The 24,034-nt window shown below is 40.6% G+C and overlaps 1 protein-coding gene across 1 annotated transcript in view; it reads left to right on the forward strand.

Annotated features, from left to right (window-relative positions):
- Positions 1–12,992, forward strand: part of LOC101085921 (fatty acid desaturase 2-like protein FADS2B) — a 38,091-nt gene extending 25,099 nt beyond the window's left edge. The window contains exons 7-12 of the mRNA XM_045039308.1: positions 1,356–1,431; positions 1,627–1,724; positions 2,717–2,813; positions 9,344–9,423; positions 10,608–10,733; positions 12,395–12,992. Of these exons, the coding sequence (XP_044895243.1) occupies positions 1,356–1,431; positions 1,627–1,724; positions 2,717–2,813; positions 9,344–9,423; positions 10,608–10,733; positions 12,395–12,446 (529 nt within the window). The 3' untranslated portion in view covers positions 12,447–12,992. The remainder of the gene's footprint in view (positions 1–1,355; positions 1,432–1,626; positions 1,725–2,716; positions 2,814–9,343; positions 9,424–10,607; positions 10,734–12,394) is intronic.
- Positions 12,993–24,034: the final 11,042 nt, after the last annotated feature.

Raw genomic sequence — 24,034 nt, forward strand, 5'->3', positions numbered from 1 at the left:
TATATTCAGGTTTCCATAGTAAGGGAAAAGGTTTCAGTATAAACTCAGCTCAATTCTGCTGAACCAAAAGGTGGGAGACCTTTTAAACACTGGGTGTGTTAAAGAAATTTCCAAGAGACCTTGGTGGGAGGGAGAGTTGGTCAGTGTGATTAAGCCATCTGTGTCTGCTGCCTGGTGCTTATGAAAGTTAGGTTCTCACCCTCCATACGGAGAGACTGAGACAGGCCCCATCCTGGATGATTTCATTCAAAGGAATGACTCCCAGGGGTGCCCAGGTGGCTCAGTTGGTTAAACGGCCAACTTTGGTCAGGTCATGATCTCGCAGTTTGTGAGTTTGTGATCACATCGGGCTCTGTGCTGACAGCTTGAAGCCTGGAGCCTGCTTTGGATTGTGTCTCCCTCTCTCTCTGCCCCTCCCTCGCTCCCACTCTGTCCCTCTTTCTCTCAAAAATAACTAAGCATGAAAAAAAAATGAAAGGAATGATTCCCAGATCCTTGAGAAAGACATTTCTGGGTTGTCGAAGATCCGTCTCAAAGACAGAGAAAGAATTTTACAATTGTAAGTTTTCTAACAGAAATAGTCTAAGAAAAGGGAGATCTGAGGTCTCTAGTCAGTTTTGGCTTGAACAAACAGTAAATTCATTTGGCAACGTTGAACTTTCTCAGGCAAAACTGCAAGGAGGCCGGGGTTATTCCAGAGGCATGGCCTTAAGCTGTTAGAAACTATGCTCACGTTTGTTCAAGCATCTTAGTGTGAGGGATAAACAAAATCATTTGTGCTAAGAATATGTAGAGTTTGAGAGTCTGGAGGCCAACGTTGGACATAGCAGAGAAAGAGGATGCAACTAAAGTCTGGTCAAGGACAGAGTTGTCAAAACTCAGAAGGACTCCAACACACTCCTTTGTGCTCTAGGCAACCTCCCTGGTCCTGGAGAAGAAGCAGGTAAATAACCATCTGGTCAGTAAGTGAGTACAGCTCCTGTGTTTCTGCCACCCTGACATATTGTGACAGGGCCCAATCCTAAGGATTGTGATGGACTGACAGATTCCATGGACCTTGAGAAAGCTTGAAAATTCACAGCAGAAGCTCTTCTGGGTTGCCTCCATAAGAATGACACAAATCTTCAAAGCTTCCACTTCCTTAGTGTCCTGAGAGCTTGAACCAAAACCTGGTTCAACCTTAGAGACCCAAAGAGCCCCGTGGAATCCAGGATGTGGTTGTGGATCTCCACTCTGCATCCCTTCTCAGGGGCAACATTCCAGGAGGAGCATGTTAAGAAGATAGACTCCTGCTTATTTGCATTGGGATTACATTCTACTCATTTACTGTCCGTCTTTTTTGTGTTCTTTTTCAGTTGGGCTCCCCTCCTCATGCCTGTATATTTCAATCTGGAATCCATGAAAGTGATGTGCCTCCAGAGATATTGGGAGGTGAGTAATTTGATTTATCATCTGAAGCTAGATCTGGTAGAAAAGGGGGCATGAAAATGCTTGGCCCCTTCCAGATGTAGCTTCCTTGAATAATAAGGCATAAGATTTAGCCAATTCATGAAAGGGCCCTAGACCAGTGAAGGGGAAATGAAATTGTGTCCAGGGCATTTAACTGTCAATCACTTTTCTCTGCAGGACATTGCCTGGGTCAGCAGCTTTTACATCCGCCATTTCATCACATTTGGCCCTTTCTATGGAATCTTTGGAACCATATTACTCATATATTTGGTCAAGTAAGAAACCAGAATATTTTTTTTATTCCTGTAACCTAGATGATCCTCTTACCTCCCTTATCTGAGATATTTTTGATTAGCAGAAGATTGGGATACCATGCCCTATTCTGTAACTGAGACATTTCACAAAAATACTTTTTTTTTTAAAGTTGAAATAGTTCAATAAGAAGAGTTCTATGGAAAAAAGAACTTGCCCAGTCTTGTCCTTTTATTCCCATATGCTTAATTCCAAGTTGCAGAATTCCATCTGATCCCCAAATTCTTTAGATTATAATCTGACTGGATACCATAATCCTTGCCAAAAATAATGGAAAGACAAGAAGTTTTAATGTTATTTTATGGCTACAGATATTCCCCAAACCAAAATGCCCTCAACTAAATAGCTCTCTTCAACTTCCAATTTATTCCTCTCCCATTCTTTCACGTTATGATTCTAAACCCTACATAATAGCAAGGATATTGACAGCTACTATGCATCATGCACTTTTATAAAGGATTTACCTGCATTATCTTACTTTATTTACATTATTTATTACTTAATCCTTGCACCTCCCTGTAATGTAGGTAGCATCATCTTCATTAATCTCAGAGAGATTAAATCATTTATCAAAGTTATAGAGCAAGTAAGGGCCAATGGCAGTGCCACACCAGAACTTGAGCCAAGTTCTATCTGATGGCAAAGCTGAGGCTGTCTATCATTTTGCATATGCTCTAGGTATATTTTGATCCTTGCACAAATGCTGCAACAAACTTGGGGGTCACTGCTTCCAAAAGGCTGCAAGATTGGTTATGTGACCGAAAGTCTACTGTGTCATCTCTACATATAAACAGCCTCCAAAGAGGAAAACAAGTGACCACCATTTTATCGGAATCTTTGATTCCCTTCCATTTCCTCAGTTGCTCAGCCAGATCTTCCAGCAGTTGTGCCAGCCCAGTGTTGGGAACTGAAACACCCCAAGAAGTCATCACTTTCTCCTTTTATTTTCTGAAAGGTTTCTTGAAAGTCCCTGGGTAACATATGTTACCCAGATGAGCCACATACCAATGAGAATGAGCAAAGAGGAGAACCGGGACTGGCTAAGCGCTCAGGTAATGGTGGAGTTTCTGGGGGAAGATCCTGCAGACTATACTGATTTAGAGTCTGGCTACCTCAGATAATAATAATTTATACTTACATAATGCTTGCTAGCAGACAGGCACTGTCCCCTGCTTTGCATATAACTACATAACACAGGTGCTATGATTATTACCACTTTACAGATGATAAAATTAAGGCATGAAGAAGTTGAGTAACTTGTATGACATCACAGTTAATAAGTGGTATAAATCAGGTTTTAAACCTAGGCAGTCTGATTTTAGAGCCTTTGCTCTAAAGTGTCAGTAAAGGGGCTCCTGGGTGGCTCAGTCAGTTGAACACATGATTCTTGGTTTCGACTCAGTTCATGATCTCATGGTTCATGAATCAAGCCCCCATTGGACTTAAGGCTCTCTCTCTCCCTCTCTCTATGCCCCTCCCCTGCTTGCTCTCTCTCTTCCCCCCTCCCAAAATTAATAAATAAATATTTTTTATATTTAAGAATCAGTAAACTATAGTCCAAGAGTCAAATCCAGCTCACTGCTTGTTCTTGTAAATTAAATTTTATTGGAAACAGTCATGCTTTTATGTTTACATATTATCTATGATTGATTTCATGCTACAAAAGTAAAACTGAGTAACTATCAGAGAGAATCACATTATAAGAAATGTTTGCTGAACTGTCCCCTACAGAACACAACCTTTCAAGTGAATCTGAGCTCCTAGAATTACATTTAAGTTTACACCTAGAAGGACCCTGAAATTCACCCCATTTCATTGTATAGCTAGAAAGCCCCAGAGAGAAGATATGGTATGCTCTCTGAATATGCTATTAAGGATTAGCAGAGTTATGATCAGTACAGAATACCCCTGCTTCCTGAGCCTTCCAGTGGCCATGCCATGATTAACTGGAAAATCCAGTCATTATACCACTTCTTTTTCCAAACTCATTCCCAAATTCAGTGGACCTTCCCTTAGGGCATAGAGTATTGGTTCTCACTTTTTGGTCACAGACCACCTTATGCTCTTAAGAGTTATTGAGAACCTCAAAGAACTTTTGTCTATGTAAGTTATATCCATTTATATTTACTATATTTGAAATTAAAACTGAGAATTTTAAAACACCTATTTATTAATTAACTCTAAAATAACAAGAATAAAACCAATACATGTTAAACATCAGACTGATGATGCCATCCCATGTTTAGAAGCCTCTGGAAAAAAATCCAGTGTACAAGCATGAGAGATTGGAAATTAAAAAGGCAAATGCTGTCTTAGAAATAGTTTTGACTTGCAGATCCCCTGAAAGGATCTTAGAGAACCCTAAGGTGCTCCAAAATACACTTAGAGAAACATTGACATAAAACAACCACGAAAATAACATTCAAAATGGCAACAACCCCAACTGGAATTAAACATTAAAAAGGCATTGAATAGATTGCTGAGGAAGATGACCGCATAGGAGGACGCTGGGCTCACCACGTCCTGCTAATCACTTAGATTCCACCCACATCTGCTTAATTTACCCCGATAACCACCAGAAGACTAGCAGAACAGACTCTCCAGAGCCAAGGTTAGATGAGAGGCCCACAGAAGAGGGTAAGAAGGGCAGAGAGATGGTGAGCGCTATGCAGACTGGCGGGAGGGAGCCAGGGTGGAGGGGCAGCCCACCAGCTAAGCAGGGCCCCCGAGTATGGCTTGCAAAAGCAGAGGGGCTGGACGGAGTGTGTTCAGACAGCCAGTGGGACTTAACATCTGGAATGTTATAAGCTAACAGCTCTGCTCGGAGAGTGGAAAGCGGGAGGGAGAGTTGTTGAGCCCTGGAGGACACAGCTCAGCTTGGTGGGGAACAAAGGTCCTGGGAAGTGCCATCTCCCTAACCCATCCCCCAGCCAAAATCCCAAAGGGAACCAGTTCCCCTCACGGAACTTGCTTGTACTGTGCAAACACCCAACGCTGTGCTTCTACAGATCCATGCCTCCAACAGGTCTGCCTCCCTCCTGGTGCCACAGGGCCCCTCCCACAGCAGATCACCAAAGGCAAAGCGAGCTGAGTCTGACCCTCCCGCCCCTGTGCACCTTGCAGATCCACCCCAGCTAAAACACCAGATCCCATCGAAGCAGTACGACAAGCCTGACAGTGTGCAAGTAGCCCAGACAGAGGCCACACCACTCCATAGCGAGTCCTGCCCCTGGGAGAGGGGAAGATAAGGTACACACCAGTCTGACTGTGGCCCCAGCGGTGGTCTGGGGGCAAACATCAGGTCTGACTGCAGCCCTGCCCACCAACGCAAGTTACTCCAGACAGAACAGAGGAAGAGCTCTGCAGTTCCCTGCCACTCCAGGGACTATCCAAAATTATGAAACGGAAGAATTCTCCTCAAAAGAAACTCCAGGAAGTAGCGACAGCTAACAAACTGATCAAAAACAATTTCAGCAATATAGCAGAAAATGAATTTAAAATAATAGTCATAAAATTAATCGCTGGGCCTGAAAAAAGTATAGAGGACAGCAGAGAATCTATTACTACAGAGATCAAGGGACTAAGAAACAGTCAGGAGGAGCTAAAAAATGCAATAAATGAGCTGCAAAATAAAATGGAGGCGACCACAGATCAGATTGAAGAGGCAGAGGAGAGACTAGGTGAATTAGAAGATAGAATTATGGAAAAAGAAGAAGCTGAGAAAAAGAGAAATAAAAAAATCCAGGAGTATGAGGGGAGACTTAGAGAACTAAGTGACGTAATTAAACGAAATAATGTACGCATAATTGGGATTCCAGAGGAGGAACAGAGAGGGAAAGGTGCTGAAGGTGTACTGGAAGAAATCATAGCTGAGAACTTCCCTGATCTGAGGAAGGAAAAATGCACTGAAATCCAAGAGGCACAGAGAACTTCCTGCAGATGTAACTTGAATCAATCTTCTGCACAACATATCATAGTGAAACTGGCAAAATACAAGGATAAAGAGAGAATTCTGAAAGCAGCTAGGGATAAACAGTCTCTAACATATAAAGGGAGACTGATAAGACTCATGACGGATCTGTCCACTGAGACTTGGCAGGCCAGAAAGGAATGGCAGGAAATCTTCAATGTGATGAACAGAAAAAATATGCAGCCGAGAATCCTTTATCCAGCAAGTCTGTCATTTAGAACAGAAGGAGAGATAAAGGTCTTCCCAAACAAACAAAAACTGAAGGAATTCATCACCACTGAACCAGCCCTACAAGAGATCCTAAGAGGGATCCTGTGAGACAAAGTACCAGAGACATCATTGCAAGCATGAAACCTACAGACATCACAATGACTCTAAACCCATATCTTTCAATAATAACACTGAATGTAAATGGACTAAATGCTCCAACCAAAAGACATAGGGTATCAGAGTGGATAAAAAAACAAGACCCATCTATTTGCTGTCTACAAGAGACTCAATTTAGACCTGAGGACACCTTCAGATTGAAAGTGAAGGGATGGAGAACTATTTATCATGCTACTGGAAGTCAAAAGAAAGCTGGAGTAGCCATACTTATATCAGACAAACTAGACTTTAACTTAAAGGCTGTAACAAGAGATGAAGAAGGGCATTATATAATAATTACAGGGTCTATCCATCAGGAAGAGCTAACAATTATAAATGTCTATGAGCCGAATATGGGAGCCCCCAAATATATAAAACAATTATTCACAAACATATGCAACCTTATTGATAAGAATATGGTAATTGCAGGGGACTTTAATACTCCACTTACAACATTGGATAGATCATCTAGACACAGGATCAATAAAGAAACAAGGACCTTGAATGATACACTGGATCAAGCGGACTTGATAGATATATTTAGAACTCTGCATCCCAAAGCAACAGAATATACTTTCTTCTCGAGTGCACATGGAACCTTCTCCAAGATAGATCACATACTGGGTCACAAAACAGCCCTTCATAAGTATACAAGAATTGAGATCATACCATGCATACTTTCAGACCACAATCAGATGAAGCTTGAAATCAACCACAAGAAGAAGTCTGGAAAACCTCCAAAAGCATGGAGGTTAAAGAACACCTTACTAAAGAATGAATGGGTCAACCAGGCAATTAGAGAAGAAATTAAAAAATATATGGAAACAAACGAAAATGAAAATACAACAATCCAAACACTTTGGGATGCAGCGAAGGCAGTCCTGAGAGGAAAATACATTGCAATCCAAGCCTATCTCAAGGAACGAGAAAAATCCCAAATACAAAATCTAACAGCACACCTAAAGGAAATAGAAGCAGAACAGCAAAGACACCCCAAATCCAGAAGAAGAAGAGAAATAATAAAGATCAGAGCAGAAATAAACAATATAGAATCTAAAAAAACTGTAGAGCAGATCAACGAAACCAAGAGTTGGTTTTTTGAAAAAATAAACAAAATTGACAAACCTCTAGCCAGGCTTCTCAAAAAGAAAAGGGAGATGACCCAAATAGATAAAATCATGAGTGAAAATGGAATTATTACAACCAATCCCTCAGAGATACAAACAATTATCAGGAAATACTATGAAAAATTATATGCCAACAAATTGGACAACCTAGAAGAAATAGACAAATTCCTAAACACCCACACACTTCCAAACTCAAACAGGAAGAAATAGAAAGCTTGAGCAGACCCATAACCAGCGAAGAAATTGAATCAGTTATCAAAAATCTCCCAACAAATAAGAGTCCAGGACCAGATGGCTTCCCTGGGGAATTCTACCAGACATTTAAAGCAGAGATAATACCTATCCTTCTCAAGCTATTCCAAGAAATAGAAAGGGAAGGAAAACTTCCAGACTCATTCTATGAAGCCAGCATTACTTTGATTCCTAAACCAGACAGAGACCCAGTGAAAAAAGAGACATCTGGATGGCCAACAGGCATATGAAAAGACGCTCAATGTCATGCCTCATCAGGAAAATACAAATCAAAACCACACTCAGATATCACCTCACGCCAGTCAGAGTGGCTAAAATGAACAAAACAGGAGACTATAGATGCTGGAGAGGATGTGGAGAAACGGGAACCCTCCAGCACTGTTGGTGGGAAGGCAAACTGGTGCAGCTGCTCTGGAAAACAGTGTGGAGGTTCCTCAAAAAATTAAAAATAGACCTACCCTGTGACCCAGCAGTAGCACTGCCAGGAATTTACCCAAGGGATACAGGAGTACTGATGCATAGGGGCACTTGTACCCCAATGTTTATAGCAGCACTCTCAACAAGAGCCAAATTGTGGAAAGAGCCTAAATGTCCATCAACTGACAAATGGATAAAGAAATTGTGGTTTATATACACAATGGAATACTACGTGGCAATGAGAAAGAATGAAATACGGCCTTTTGCAGCAACTTGGATGGAACTGGAGAGTGTTATGCTAAGTGAAAAAAGTCACACAGAGAAGGACAGATTCCATATGTTTTCACTCCTATGTGGATCCTGAGAAACTTAACAGAAGACCATGGGGGAGAGGAAGAAAAAAAAATGGTTAGAGAGGGAGGCAGCCAAAACATAAGAGACTCCTAAAAACTGAGAACAAACTAAGGGTTGATGGGGGGTGGGAGGGCGGGGTGATGGGTATTGAGGAGGGCACCTGTTGGGATGAGCACTGGATGTTGTATGGAAACCAATTTGATAATAAATTTCATAATAAAAAAAAGGCACTGAACAAAATGATATTCATAAGGGTTCTTAATTTTGAAAGTCTTGAGAAGCCCATGAACTCCTTCTCAGGATAATGGTTTTAAGTTCATAAAATAAAATACATTAGATTCTAAAGGGAACTGCTTAAACTGAAATGCACTTCTATGCTCAGAATCTGTGGCTGGAACAATTGAATATCTCACTTCCCATTTAGAAGTCCTTCATATGTACTCTATGGAAATGGTATTCTAACCCCAACAATCTCTACCAAAATCCTATAATCCCACTTCCCATCTGCCAGAGTCCTCATTTATGACACTTTAGCCTTCTGTATCCAAGGGCTGATGGTGACTTAGCCCCTTCAAATCCTACATACTTCTTTATATCTGTTGCTTTGTATAAACTTCTTAGCAAAATATCTTAGCACCTTTTTAAATTATAATTTCCTTGAGACCTGGCACTGTGTATCTTTTATATCCCTCTTAGTTTCTTACACAAAATAGGAACTTGTTGAACAATTAGCTTATTAAGGGAATATACATCTTTTTTTTTAAGAGAGAGAGGTCACACACAAGTGAGGGAGGGGCAGAAAGAGACAGAATCCCAGGAGAGGCAGAGGGAGAGAGACAGAGGGAGAGAAAGAGAAGGAGAGAGAGGGGGAGAGAAAGAGAGAGAGAAATGGGGGCCACTCAAGCAGAACTCATGCTCACCCGAAGTGGGGCTCAAGCTCACATAATGTGGGATTCCAACTCGTGAACTGTGAGAGCATGACCTGAGCCAAAGCCAGATGCTTAACGACTGAACCACCCGGGCACCTGGGGAATAAATAAACATCTCGTTTGACACTTGGGCTTACTTACATCTAATTTAACCTTTTTCTTTGCAGGTCTTGACCACCTGTAATGTTGAACAGTCCATTTTCAATGACTGGTTCACTGGGCACCTGAACTTTCAGATCGAGCACCAGTAAGTGATGGAAACAGTTCATGATAAAAGGCAAAGGCTGTAACTTATAACAGTCCCCACCCCACCCCCATACACTCCAGAGCAAGCCTTAGACTCGGGATTTCTGATGGAAAAAATGAATCAGAATTCTCTCAATTCTATTAACATCAATGGTAAGGAAAGGAAGAAAGAAAGGAGGTGTAACAATTGTGAGTAAATGGAGGAAGATCTTGAAAAAATACCAAAGACTCAGTTTCTGGATTCCTAAGGACTTAGGAATTCGTGATTGTTTTTTTACATGTGGTTTGTTGGCAAAACCCAAGAAAAATCATGACATTTGTGTATCCGAGTTGTGTTGAAACTTAATTAAGATTTAATTTGAATATTAATCTGTATCTACATCTTTGGAGCTGAGGTTTAAAATAATCAACAATGAAATCCAGTTCCTACTGCAATTTCCAAGTGATATCTGGAAATACTTTACCAATAGGCAGTTGGATAGGCACCAAAGAAAGAGGAAATGATAATACTTTGAAAGTCAATCTCTCCAGAATATTCAAGGAAGAGACTTTCCACATTCATTTCATCTAAGCCAAATCTATGATAGGCAGAGAAGGAAAAAGATCTTATACCTACTCATGGGATTTTCTTATCCTTTCTCTCGTTAGTCCTTTAAAATCTCAGCAAAACAAGAAAGATTATTATTCATATTTCATCAAAGAGAAGGTTAAAACCCAAGAAGTTCATCTGGCTAATTAGCGAAAGCCTTGGGTAAAACCCACCTCTCTTCTTACTTTTCTCCTAGAACTTTTCCCCATATGCCTTGATTAAAACTTACTAATATTCACCTATTCATTGTGCAGGAGATATATGTATATACAGAAAGAGACAGAGACAGAATTGGGGTTGGGGAAGTTATCTCCAGCTCTCCAGGTAATTCAAAATGGTAGAAAACCCCATACTTTCATTTCACCTGTCTCAGAATAAATATATTTTATAGAGGTAAGTCTCTTTGGTCTTCCCAAACATTAGCCACCCACAGGGCATGCAGAGATAAGATTAGAATGCTTTGGCAAGAGTCTTTGAGCTTCCTAGAGAAGTATTGTACAATGTCTACATTGCTAATAGAGTTTTACCTAGTAATAGGGGAACAAAAACTTCTTCTATTGATCTAAGTTTTATATCTCCTGTTTCTCTTTCCCTAGTCTGTTTCCCACAATGCCACGCCATAATTATCACAAGGTGGCACCCCTGGTGAGGTCACTGTGTGCGAAGCATGGATTACAGTATGTGAATAAGCCCATGTTGGAAGCATTTGGAGATATTGTCAGGTAATTACAGAGTCTCTCAGCTCACAGCTCTCATTTCCCTCTCACCGCTAGTCCCCAGACTATTCACTGGCTTGTGAATCGTTTACCCAACAACTCTTTGTTAAGGGGCATCTGTATGTCCAGCATGGACATGAGACCCTTCAGGAAACATCAACAATGCAATGATAATAAATAATTCTTACCATTTACCTACTGCCTTCAAGATACTTCTTAGTGAAAATGTCTCACTACCCTACTAAATCTCAAGCTTCTTAAAACCAGGACTGTGTGTTGTCTCTGAATCCCCCACAGAACCTTGACATGGTTTAGAATTTATGTGCGGGAAGGGACTTTCAAATCATCTGGCCCAGAGTTGCAAACTTAAATGCCTACAGGGTCCAGGGACATAAGTGTGTGGGTTGGGGGGTAGGGGAACCGACCAAGAGCAGAGAAGCCTGCAGGAACTGAAAATCTGTGCTCATCGTGGTGCATTCACAGCCCCCTAGAGAACATTAACAGCCCATGATCTGGGTTTAATAAGTTTCTCTTTGTTTTAGAATTAGGAAAACAAAATACCAGTGTCTTGAATGATGCCAACAAGATCAGATCTGGCCTGATCTGGCCCTGGATGGTTCTCCAGCTTCAGACTCTCCACCGCTCCCATCTTCCTTTTCTGTCCTCCAGAGACCTAACCTCTCTTCAGTTGCTACAGAACTTCCTGCCCCTTGCCATTTTCTGTCCTTTGCCCCTTGGCTTGTGCCTAGAATGTTCTTCCAGTCTGCCCCCTCCCCTCACATCACCTTGTCAATTTCCATCCCCTCCCCAAGATTCATAAATGCCTTTTCCTCATCTTGGTCTTCCCTTGACCCCAGGACTCAGTCTGTCACCTGCTCTTGCAGCACCTGCTTCTCTTCACTTTACCTTTATCACAATCATGATTAAATAACATTGTGGGTAATAAATTATTTAATAAATGTCTCCCCAGAGGGGAAAATGGGTGATGGGCATTGAGGAGGACACTTGTTGGGATGAACCCTGGGTGTTAAATGTAAGCGATGAACCACAGGAAACTACCCCAAAAACCAAGAGCACATTTTACAGATTGTATGATAACAAATTTGACAATAAATTATAATAAAATATATATATATATATATACATAGACATATATATCTAGATATACATATACACATGTGTATATGTATATCTAGATATATATGTCTCCCAAACCAAACCAGGAACTCCATGTAGGTTGGTCTCATGTCTCTCCTACTCACTGCTGTATCCCCAGAGCCTAGAAAAACATCTTTCACATTATAAAGCATGATGGTGGGTAGAACACAGGATGAGTTGGTAGAGAGGTATATGCGTTATCTTATAGAGAGACTCAGAGAAGTTTTTTTTTAATGCTAGAGAAGAGGACAGTTAATGGTTTGGGACACAAAAGAGAATAAAATGAAAGAAAAACTCAACCTCCCCCCTAAAGAAAAGGTGAATTCATCTGCTAAAAATCAATGCAGTATATTTGATTCCCTCCACTGGACAACAGAAAAGACGTCTTTCAGATACAGCTGAAAATGAAAACATTGCCTTGAACCAAGCAAAAGTGCACACGTTCCGTGGAGCAGCTCCTCTTACATTAAAGTCTCACCTACTGATGATTTTGTTTACCTCTCCCACAGGGCCTTGAAGAAATCTGCAGCCCTCTGGATGGATGCTTACTATGAAACATGAAGCAGAGCATCAACCTTGACACACATGTAGCTGTGTCTCTGAAGAGGGTTAATGAATGTGCAAGAGCTCTTTCCTGCTTACCTGCTGGTGCCATAGGCATACCTGCGGTGCCAGGAGTGTGAACCCCAAGGGCACATGATAACCCCTTCCCTGAAGGTTTTCTCTGCAATTGCAAAGCAATGGAAACACAAGATGGTTAGGGTGCCAAAAGGGAAATGGCTGCCAATTTTCTTTATTTCTTCTATAGAATCTTGAACTTAGTCCTACTAATAGACCTAATCAGATCATCTCCATCACTGGGGCATATGCAAGGGAACCAGGCAAAAGTCTCACTGAGAAACTGGGCATAAGAAGAAGTGGGACAAAAGAGAGACCTCTGATGGATGCTTGGGAAAACAGCACAGTTGCCCTTAGAAGAGAATGGTGTATTTAAGAAATTTCTGCTGACCATACAAATTTTTGCTTATTCCTTACTTAAATGTGTGAGCCTCTTTTTTCTCTAAAAATTAAACATAATTAACATTAAAGTCTCCTTAAATGTTTCAATCTTCACTTTGGATTTTTCTTATTGTAATGGCATATGTGTAATTATGGTGTGTATGTATTTTTCTTCCAACTTATAAAAGCTCTTAAGGAGCTCCCTACATCCAGACCCAATATCCACTGACACAGGAGGTTAAGTTTCCGTATTTTAGCATTACCGGCCTTCTGCTAAAGCATAAACTGGTCCTGAGTATAAGACTGATTTGCCTAATTCCTACCCACAAGAGTGGAAATACTGTGCCTTGCTATTGAGTAACTCTGATGAAGGAAAGAGATTTGTTTTCTGTAATGTAGGCCCCAGGCTGTGTCAAGGCATTTTCCAAGCTTAGCACCGAGTTATGCATTTCTTAAGATAAGAGAGTTTCAATGCTAGAAGGATGAGTGGACACTCTCAAGACCATACTGATGTCTGGCTTTGGTGCTTTTGCTCATCTGTTCATGGGGTCATGTTGGAGCTCACCCTCGCTGTGAGGAGGGAAAGCAAACAGTATAAACTCCCATCTGCAGCTCCAGGCAAGTCAGCATTAGGGATTTATCTGTTGTCTGAAATGCTACTAGGAAGCATTTCATTCCCTTACTCCAAACCCTGCAAAATACTCTTTTTCTTTGTTCTTCATTAAATCCCCAAGTTCAGGAGCACAGATCCTGTGGCAGAAGTGAGTGTTATGACTTGAAAGAAGCCACTGGTGCTGAAGCAGAGGGAGCAGGGGCCAGAGAGGTACAAGATGGGGCAATGAAGGACAGTATGTGAAGTGACTCACAGGTCCAGGGGAGTTAACCATGTATGTCAAAGCCAGGAAAGCAAGAACTGGTTGGGGGGGAGAGGAGCATTGAAATGGTAATAATATTGAACAGGGAAGTTAAGCAGAGGATAGAAAGGAAGAAAGGCTTTATTGGTTTTATGATTCTTTGTAATATAAGCCCTAATGGATATGGCCATAACCCATATTCCACCTACTGGTGGATCTATAAGTGATTTCTCCTGCCGGAAATCAGGGCTGCAAGTGGGTGTGGGGGACAGTGGTTGTTTTCTCTGCCTCATCTGGTCCAACCCCCAGAGGTGCTCAAGTCCTGTTTCTCCTCCTGGCCACTAGAAATAGCAAGTCAACTTCTCCCTGGACAGACTCAGTAACTCAAAGGCATCCCTCTCTGTGTTGAGACCAGACCACTTGGCAGTTGCCTGAATGGAGTTGGTTACTGGGGGACTGAACACATCTGGGAGATTTTGACACATTTTGTAGGGAAAACATGCGAAATTAGTTCAAGCAAGTTGCTAGGTAAGAATAAAAATTTATGGTGGGTAAACTTTAACCTGCTTAAGGCGTCCCAAGTCAGCATAGTAGTCATTTTCATGAACTATCTCAACTGATTTCTCTCCCTCACCCTGTGCTGACAGGTATTTGCACTTGGTGAGGAATGTGACTACATTTTATTACCTGTTCAACAAGCCTCTTGGAGAAGGAGAACCAAGGCCTGTCACGTTCACAGCTCCCCACAACACTGAGCACTGAGGGAGAATCTAGATGGTCAGTCCTCAGGGTATTTAATTTCTGTCCTCTCTGCTCTATAGCTGCTTGAATGAAGCCGGGCCAGACTTCTGCATCTTTAAACTAAATGACTCCTGAGAATTGGGTTACAGCCTTACCTGAAACTGTTCAATGGGTTTTCATGGCTCTTGGAATAAAGAGCCAACCCTCAGATGGCCAACAGACTTTGCCTGCATTGGCCCCTCCCCATTGCCCTCCCCTACCTTGTACCAGACTGGCCCTTGTTCCCTCTGCTTCGGCCACAGTGGCTTCTTCCAGTCATGACACTTGCTCTGCTACAGGGTCTTTGCCCCTAAGCCCAGTGTCTGAACCCCTCTGTCACCCTCCCTGACCTCACTTCTTCTCTCCTGGTTACCTGCCACTCACCTGCTGATCTCAGGGCAGCCTCCACACTAAAGGCCTATTGTAAATCAAGACCTATTGTTATACACTCTGTAGCAATTACTACAGGTAAAATTGTACATCTGTTTGTGTGATTCATTAATTTGTTTGTCTTCTACCCCAGCCTGCAATGTCCATGAGAGTAGGGAGTGTCTGATCTGTTGGAGATGCATAACAAAGATGTGTGGAAGGGAGGGAGGGAAGAAGAGAGGGAGGGAGGGGAGGGAAACAAGTATATGAATGTAATTCTTTCTAATTTGATAGAAAGGAAAAATTTGTCATATATATGAAAAGCATTTCTATATTCTAACTCTTAATTATCAAAATTATTTTCAAAACATAAGAACATCTACCAAGCAGTAAGTACTGAGCTACCCCCTTCATAGGCATTAGTCTATTTAGTCCTCATAATAACCCCTTGGGGCAAGACCTATAATTAATATCACTTTACAGATGAAAAACTTGGGGCTTAGGCAGGCCAAACAACTTGCCTGATGTCACAGATAGGAAATGCTGGAGTAGTTTCAGACCCAGCAATGTCTGACTCCATAGTCAACGCTCATTAATTTCCATGCCAAGGAATTCATAGTAAGAGGGAATTAAGTGATATTAATAGACACGGGCAGTTGGCATTTCTGGAATAACTTCAATCACTTGCCAGGAGCTGATGGAATAGGCATTAAGGTAGTTATCTTTTTTTTATAAATACACCCAGTATTTATTTTTTTAAGTTTATTTATTTTTGAAATAGAGAGAGAGGGTACAAGTGGTGGAGGGGCAGAGAGAGAGAGGGAGGGAGGGAGACACAGAATCCAAAGCAGGCTCCAGGCTCTGAGCTGTCAGCACAGCCTGATGCGGGGCTCAAACTCAGGAAATGCAAGATCATGACCTGAGCCAAAGTCAGACACTCAACCAATGGAGCCACCCAGGCTCCCCAATGTAGTTATCTTTTCACCAGCAGGGACAGGTGCCTAGGGGAAGGGAAGGCTGGAGAAGCATATGACAGGAACAGCACTAACTCAGAAAGGATTCCTGTTGACTCACTTCTACTCACCAGTCCTAAAAGAGTATCCTGCTCATAAAAAATTTCACTCGGGAGTGGTCAAGCTGAGATGTAAGCCTTCAGAAATTATAGACACTGCATCAGCTGTAGAGGAACAGGATGAAGAAACGGATTTGAGATTTTGTGGTGATTTAACATGAATTCAGCCAAAGGAAAATTCGTCTTCCCTGTGGCTGTCTTCATATGGTCTTCCCTGAAACCCTATTTCCTCAAAAGCACCATTCTTCTTGGTAAAATGAGGCAGTGAGAACTTGCACGCACTGTCAGTTGGGCATTAAGTAAGGGTGACTGGAATAGAAGTCAGAACCCAGACCCTAATTTCAGCTCCTTAACACCCTACAGTGAAATTGGCCAGGTCATTTATACTCTCCTACCTCAATCTGTGTAACAGGTGTGCCTAGTATTAGCTGGCCCGTCCATATCATAGTGTGACTGGGACAAAGGAGTAAGGCAAACGGAAGAGTTTCATAAGCTGAGAACACCCATTCTGATGCTTATTATTGCTATTATGTTATAATGAGGTTCCTCCAATCCCAGACCCACCAGAAGCAAGAGGGCCATAGAGTCAGTCACACAGAAACACAAGATGGACAGACACTTAATCATTTTTATAATGACAGTGGCACTTTTCACCAAGTGAGAAGCTTATGAGTCACAAGACAGAAAATGATTTCTCCCGTTGCAACAAGTAACACCCTTGAGGCACTTTCCACATCTGGCTGTATTAAATCCCCTGGAACCAGCAGAAATCTCCAGATCTCAGGCTGAAGGGCAAGTAGAGAACCAGAGGTTCTACTTATACCAATTTATGGTTAATCGTGTGAGAGCACAATCCTCACTGTTGAAAATCATACCAAATATAAGTATACTGTTTGTTGCTTAATCAGTATGTTATTTAGGAATCTCTTGACTACTTCCATGCTAATCATCAACCTCAAAGATACAGAAAGCATAAAAGATTGAACTTAAACTTTTTTTTAAATTTACATCCAATTTAGTTAGCATATAGTGCAATAATGATTTCAAGAGAAGAATCCAGTGATGCTTCCCCTACTTACAACACCTAGGGTTCATCCCAACAAGTGTCCTCCTTAGTCCCCCTTGCCATATAGCCCATCCCCCCACCTTAAACCCCTCCAGCGAGCCTCAGTTTGTTTTCTGTATTTAAGAGTCTCTTATGTTTTGTCACCCTGTTTTTATGTTATTCTTGCTTCCCTTCCCTTATGTTGACCTGCTTTGAATCTTAAATTCCACACGAGTGAATTCATATGATATTTGTCTTTTTCTAATTTCACTTAGCATAATACACTCTAGTTTCATTCATGTTGTTGCAAATGGCAAGATTTCATTCTTTTTGATTGCCAAGTAATATTCCATTGTATATGTATATCACCTCTTCTTTATCCATTCAACAGTCAGTAGACATTTGGGCTCTTTCCATACTTTGGCTATTGTTGATAGTGCTGCTATAAGCATTGGGGTACATGTGCCCCTTAGAAACAGCACACCTGTATCCTTTGGATAAATACTTAGTAGTGCAATTGCTGGGTTGTGAGGTAGTTACAGGAGAATTAATTTATAACCTTGAAGTAGGAAAAGTCTTCTTTTGTTTAATGTTTATTTATTTTTGAGAGAGAGAGACAGAGACAGAGTGCAAGCAGGGGAGGGGCAGCAAGAGAGGGAAACACAAAATCCAAAGTAGGCTCCAGGCTCTCTGATCTGTCAGCACACAGCTGACGCAGGGCTCAAACTCAAGAACTGTGAGATGCCCTGAGCTGAAGTCAGACACTTAACCGACTGAGCCACACGGGTGCCCCTCTATTTTTAAATTTTTGAGGAAGCTCCATACTGTTTTCCAGATTGGCTGCACCAGCTTGCATTCCCATGAGCAGCGCAAAAGTGTTCCACTTTCTCAGCATCCTTGCCTACATCTGTTGTTCCCTGAGTTGTTAATGTTAGCCATTCTGACAGGTGTGAGGTGGTATCTCATTGTGGTTTTGATCTCGTTTTGATGATGAGTGATGTTGAACATTTTTTTCATGTGTCTGTTAGTTTTCTGGATGTCTTCTTTAGAAAAGTGTATATTCATGTCTTTTGCCCATGTCTTCACTAGATTATTTGTTCTGGGGGGGTGTTGAGTTTGATAAGTTCTTTATAGTTTTTGGATACTAACCCTTTATCTGATATGTCATTTGAAAATATCTTCTCCCATTCCGTCAGTTGCCTTTTGGTTTTGTTGATTATTTCCTTCGCTGTGCAAAAGCTCTTTATGTTAATGAGGTCCCAGTAGTTCATTTTTGCTTTTATTCCCTTGCCTCTGGAGATGTGTTAAGAAGTTGCTGCAGCCAAGGTCAAAGAGTTTTTTTTTCTGCTTTCTCCTCAATGATTTTGATGGATTCCTGTCTTACATTTAGGTCTTTCATCCATTTTGAGGGTTTTTTTGTGTGTATGGTATAAGAAAGTCATCTAGGTTAATTCTTCTGCATGTTGCTGTCCAGTTTTTCAAACACCATTTGCTGAAGAGACTGTCTTTATTCCATTGGATATTCTTTCTTGCTTTGTCAAAGATGAGTGGGCCATACATTTGTGGTCTATTTTGGGGTTCTCTATTCTCTTCCATCGACCTACTTGTCTGTTTTTGTGCCAGTACCATACTGTCTTATTACAGCTTTGTAATACATCCTGAAGTCTGGAATTGTGATGCCTCCAGCTCTGGTTTTCTTTTTTAGGATTACTTTGGCTATTCAGGGTCTTTTCTGGTTCCATAAAAATTTTAGGACTGTTCCTTCAAGCTCTGTGAGGAACGCTGGTGACAGTAGATTGGTTTGGGTAGTATCGATATTTTAACAATATTTCTTCTTCCAATCCGTGAGCATGGAATATTTTTCCATTTTTTGTGTCTTATTTCATTTTTTTCATAAGCTTTCTATAGTTTTCAGTGTATAGATTTTTCACCTCTTTAGTTAGATTTATTCCCAGGTATTTTATGGGTTTTGGTGCAACTGCAAGTGGGATTGATTCCTTGATTTCTCTTTCTGTTGCTTCGTTATTGGTGTATAGAACAGCAACCAATTTCTGTGCATTGATTTTGTATCCTGTGACTTTGCTGAATCCATGGATCAGTTCTAGCTTGTTTTTTGGTGGAAACTTTGGGTTTTCCACATAGAGTATCATGTTGTCTGCAAGGAGTTAAAGATTGCCTTCCTCCTCGCTGATTTGGATGCCTTTTATTTCTTTGTGTTGTCTGATTGCTGAGGCTTGGACTTCCAAACACTATTTTGAATAACAGTGGTGAGAGTAGACATCCTTGTTGTGTTCCTGACCTTAGGGGGAAAGATCTCAGATTTTCCCCATTGAGGATGATATTACCAGAGGGTCTTCATATATGGCTTTTATGATCTTGAGGTATGGTCTTTCTTTCTTTAAGGTTTTTATTAAAAAAAAAGGATGCTGTATTTTGTCAAATGCTTTCTCTGCATCTATTGAGAGGATCATGTTCTTATTCTTTCATGTATTAATGTGTTGTATCACATTGATTTGCAGATATTGAACCAGCCTTGCATCCAGATTTAAATTCCACTTGATCATGGTGAGTAGTTTTTTTAATATATTGTTGGGTCTGGTTGGCAAGTATCTTGTTGAGGATTTTTGCATACATTTTCATCATGGAAATTGGTCTGTAGTTCTCCTTATTAGTGGGGTCTTTGTCTGGTTTTGGAATCAAAGTAATGCTGGCCTCATAGAATGAGTTTGGAAGTTTTCTTTCCATCTCGATTTTTTGGAACAGCTTCAAGAGAATAGGTGTTAACTCTTCTATAAATGTTTGGTAGAATTGCCCTGGAAAGCCATCTGGCCCTGGACTCTTGTGTTTTGTGAGATTTTTTTATTACTAATTCGATTTCTTTACTGGTTATGGGTCTGTTTAAATTTTCTATTTCTTCCTATTTCAGTTTTGGTAGTTTGTGTGTTTCTAGAAATTTGTCCATTTCTTCCAGACTGCCCAATTTATTGGCATACAATTGCTCATAATATTCTTTTATGGTTTGTATTTCTGCAGTGTTGGTTGTGATCTCTCTATTTGTGATTTTATTTATTTGGGTCCTTTCCTTTTTCTTTTTGATCAAACTGGCTAGTGGTTTATCAATTTTGTTAATTCTTTCAAAGAACCAGCTCCTGGTTTCACTGATCTGCTCTATCGTTTATTTGTTTGTTTGTTTTCGATATCATTTATTTCTACTCCAATATTTATTTTTTCCTGTCTTCTGCTGGTTTGGGGTTTTATTTGCTGTTCTTTTTCCAGCTCTTTAGATGTAAGTTTATGTTGTGTATCTGAGACCTTTCTTCTTTCTTTAGGCCTGAATTGCTACATATTTCCCTCTTGTGACTGCCTTTGCTGCATCACAGAGATTTGAGACTGTTATCATTTTCATTGGCTTCCATATACTTTTTAATTTCCCCTTTAATTTCTTGGTTAACCCGTTCATTATTTAGTAGGATGTTCTTTAATCTCCAAAAATTTGTGGCCTTTCCAAATTTTTTCTTGTGGTTGATTTTGAATTTCATAGCATTGTGGTCTGAAAATATGCATCTCAAACTTTTGTACTGTCAAAGGCTGATTTATGTCCAGTATGTGATCTATTCTGGAGAATGTTCCATGGGCACTTGAAAAGAATATGAATTCTTCTGCTTTAAGATGAAATGTTCTGAATATATCTGTTAAGTCCGTCTGGTCCAGGTGTCATTCAAAACCATTTTTTCCTTATTGATTTTCTGCTTAGATTATCTGTCCACTATTGTAAGTGGAGTGTTGAAGTCCCCTACTATTATGGTATTATTATCAATGAGTTTCTGTATGTTTGTGATTAACTTATTTATATATTTGGGTGTTTCCACTCAAATTGGGGGCATAAATGTTTACAATTGTTAGGTGTTGGTGGCTAGACCCCTTAATTATGATATAATACCCTTCTTCATCTCTTGTTACAGTCCTTATTTTAAAATCTAGTTTGTCTGACTATAAGTATGGCTACTCTGACTTTCTTTTGGCGACCATTAGCATGATAAATGGTTCTCCACACCCTTACTTTCAACCTGAAGGTGTCTTTAGGTCTAAAATGGGTCTCTTGTGTATCTTATTTTCTTATCCATTTTCATACCCTATGTCTTTTTATTGGAGTATTTAGTCCATTGACATTTATAGTGAGTACTGAAGACTATGAATTTATTGCCATTGTGTTGCCTGTAGAGTTGCAGTTTCTGGTGGTGTTCTCTTGTCCTCTCTAGTCTTTGTTGTTTTGGGTCTTTTTTGTTTTGTTTCATCTTTTCTTCCTTCAGAGAGTCCCCCCTGCCCTTAAAATTTCTTGAGGGCTGGTTTAATGGTCATGAACTCCTTTAGTTTTTGTTTGTCTGGGAAACTCTTCATCTCTCCTATTTTGAATGACAGCCTTGCTGGATAAAGAATTCTTGGCTGCATATTTTTCTGATTCAGCATGTCGAATATATCCTGCCACTCCTTTCTGGCCTGTCAAGTTTCTGTGGATAGGTCTGCTGTAAACCTGTTCTGTCTTCCCTTGTAGGTTAAGGACATTTTTTTTTCCCTTGATGCTTTCATAATTCTTTCCTTGTCTGTGTTTTTTGTGAATTTGACTATCATATGCCTTGGTGATGGTTAGTTTTGGTTGAATCTAATGGGGGTTCTTTGTACTTCTTGGATTCTGATGTCTGTGTCTTTCTCCATATGAGGAAAGTTTTCCACTATGATTTGCTCATATAAACCTTCTTCCCTTTTTTCTCTCATTTCATCTCCTGGGGCTCTTATGATTCAGATGTTACCTTTTTAATAAGTCACTGAGTTCTCTAATTCTTGTATCATGCTCTTTTGCCTTAGTTTTCCTCTTTTTTTCTGCTTCATTATTCTCCACTATTTTGTCTTCTATAGCACTGATCCCCCACTCTGCTTTGTCCATCCTTGCCACCATGGCATCCATTCAAGATTGCATCTCAGGTATAGCATTTTTAATTTTGTCCTGACTAGATTTTACTTATTTTATCTCCACAGAAAGGGACTCTATACCTTTTTTCAACCCCAACTAGTATTCTTATAATTGTGGTTCTAAAGTCTAGTCCAAACATCTTGCTTATATCTGTGTTGATTAAGCTTCTGGCAGTCATTTCTTCCTGTTCTATCTTTTGGGGTGAATTCCTTCATTTTGTCATTTTGGAGGAATAAAAAGAATTAACAAAAGAAAATTAAAAACTAAACTTAAAAATTAAAAACTACACAAAAAAATCAAATAAAGGAAGCTATATCCTAAGTGCATTTTGGTTTGGTTGTTGAAAGAAGCTTGATAGAATAGAGGAAAAAGGGAAACAAAACAAAAAAGAAAAAAGTAAGAAAAAGTTTTAAAAATTAAAAAAAAATGTATACAATAAAATAGAATAAAATGAAATGAAGAAACTGAAATAGAATTTTTAAAAAATTACAAAAGGAATAAAAAACATAGTAAAAAGAATTTTTATAAACTATTTTTTTAAATGAAAATAAAAATAATTCTTTTTCTTTCTGTATCCAAGAAAAAAAAAGAGAAAAAGAGAAAAAAAAACTTAAACAATAAGTAAAAAAAAAAAAAAGAAAAAGAAATAGAGAAAAATGAGTAGATGAACCAGCAAACAGAATGAAAATGGAATGAAGTTACATCCAGTTTCCCCTAGAAGTCAAACTATGAAGCGTTCTATAGTCCGTACACTAAGCAGGTGGAGAGATTTGTGGTCCTCCTCTAAGGCATGTGCTTGGAGGGCCCAGTTGGGTGGGGTTTGGTGTAATGGCTCCATTCTCCTCTAGGTGGTACTGACTAGCCTACTGGGTTGGATCAGTGTGTTGCACATGCACAGGAGAGGTGAAAATGGCTCACACAGCATCCTGGTTTCTGGCACAGGAACTCTGCACTCTCACCAACTCCCAATCAAGCACCCCTCCTTTGTCTCAGGCTTCTGTCCATTAACTGCTTCTACATTGTCTGTGTACAAGCCATCAGCCTGCCAGGCAGTACCTTCCTCCCAAATTTTATCTCAGATGGGGCTATGTTTCCACACCCCTCACTTCTGAGAACCCTGTGGCTTGGACCCACTCCAACTCTCTGGGGGAGGGTCTCACTGAGCAATAACCGGGTGCCCACTTGCCCCAACAAACATTCATGTGATTGCGCTGTAGTAGAGGTTCAGAGATCATGGCCAGGTGCTGGCTTACCCCAGAAAAAGAGAAAAAGTTTGCAATCACACTGCAGCAAAGGTTCAGAGATTATGGCAAATCACAACACAGATCTGGGGCCAGGTTTCACCACACTTTGGCGGCTCTGTTCCAATACCAGCGAACATGGCTGTTCTCTGGGGTCCACTGGGACTTGTACCTATGGGGAGGCTATCTGGCCTATACCAAATGCTTTCCAGGTGGGAGAACTGCTTCTCCCATGTGGCCCAGGACCCCTCAGACCTCTCTGCCTGCTCCTAGGGATTCCCCCTTCCTCCCCACCAGAGCACTTCAAGGTATTGATCTCCAGAATTTCCTACTCTGTGCTCTCCTGTTTATTGAGTCCAAATGGTTTTGAAAGCTTCTCCTTGATCCCTGTCAATGGTTTTGAGGAGCAGATTTCTTGTTCAGTTCCTTGTGTTTCCACTCTTTCTCTTCAGCTACTTTCAAGGGGAGTGCTTCTCCTGCACTCTTCCTATGTGACATACTATCCCCCGCCCCATCCTCTCTCCCCCAAAACAGCTTCCTACCCTCTGCAGCTTCTTTCTCCCCATTTCACCTCTCTGCACTGTATACCTGATGAGTTCTGTGGCTCAAGTTATGCAGATTGTCATGTTAATCCTCAGATCAATTTCCTAGGTGTGCAAAATGGTTTGGTGCTGATCTAACTGCATTTCAGGGAGTAGAGAAGCTGACAACTTCCATGCTGCTGCGCCATCTTGGCCCCATCCTGAACTTAAACCCTCTTGATGGCAAGACTATATTTAGGTACTTTTTCTTTCCCAGCAGCATTTATGGAAATTGCAGA

The sequence above is a fragment of the Felis catus genome, chromosome D1 (genome assembly GCF_018350175.1).
Source record: "Felis catus isolate Fca126 chromosome D1, F.catus_Fca126_mat1.0, whole genome shotgun sequence".
Lineage (NCBI taxonomy): Eukaryota > Metazoa > Chordata > Mammalia > Carnivora > Felidae > Felis > Felis catus.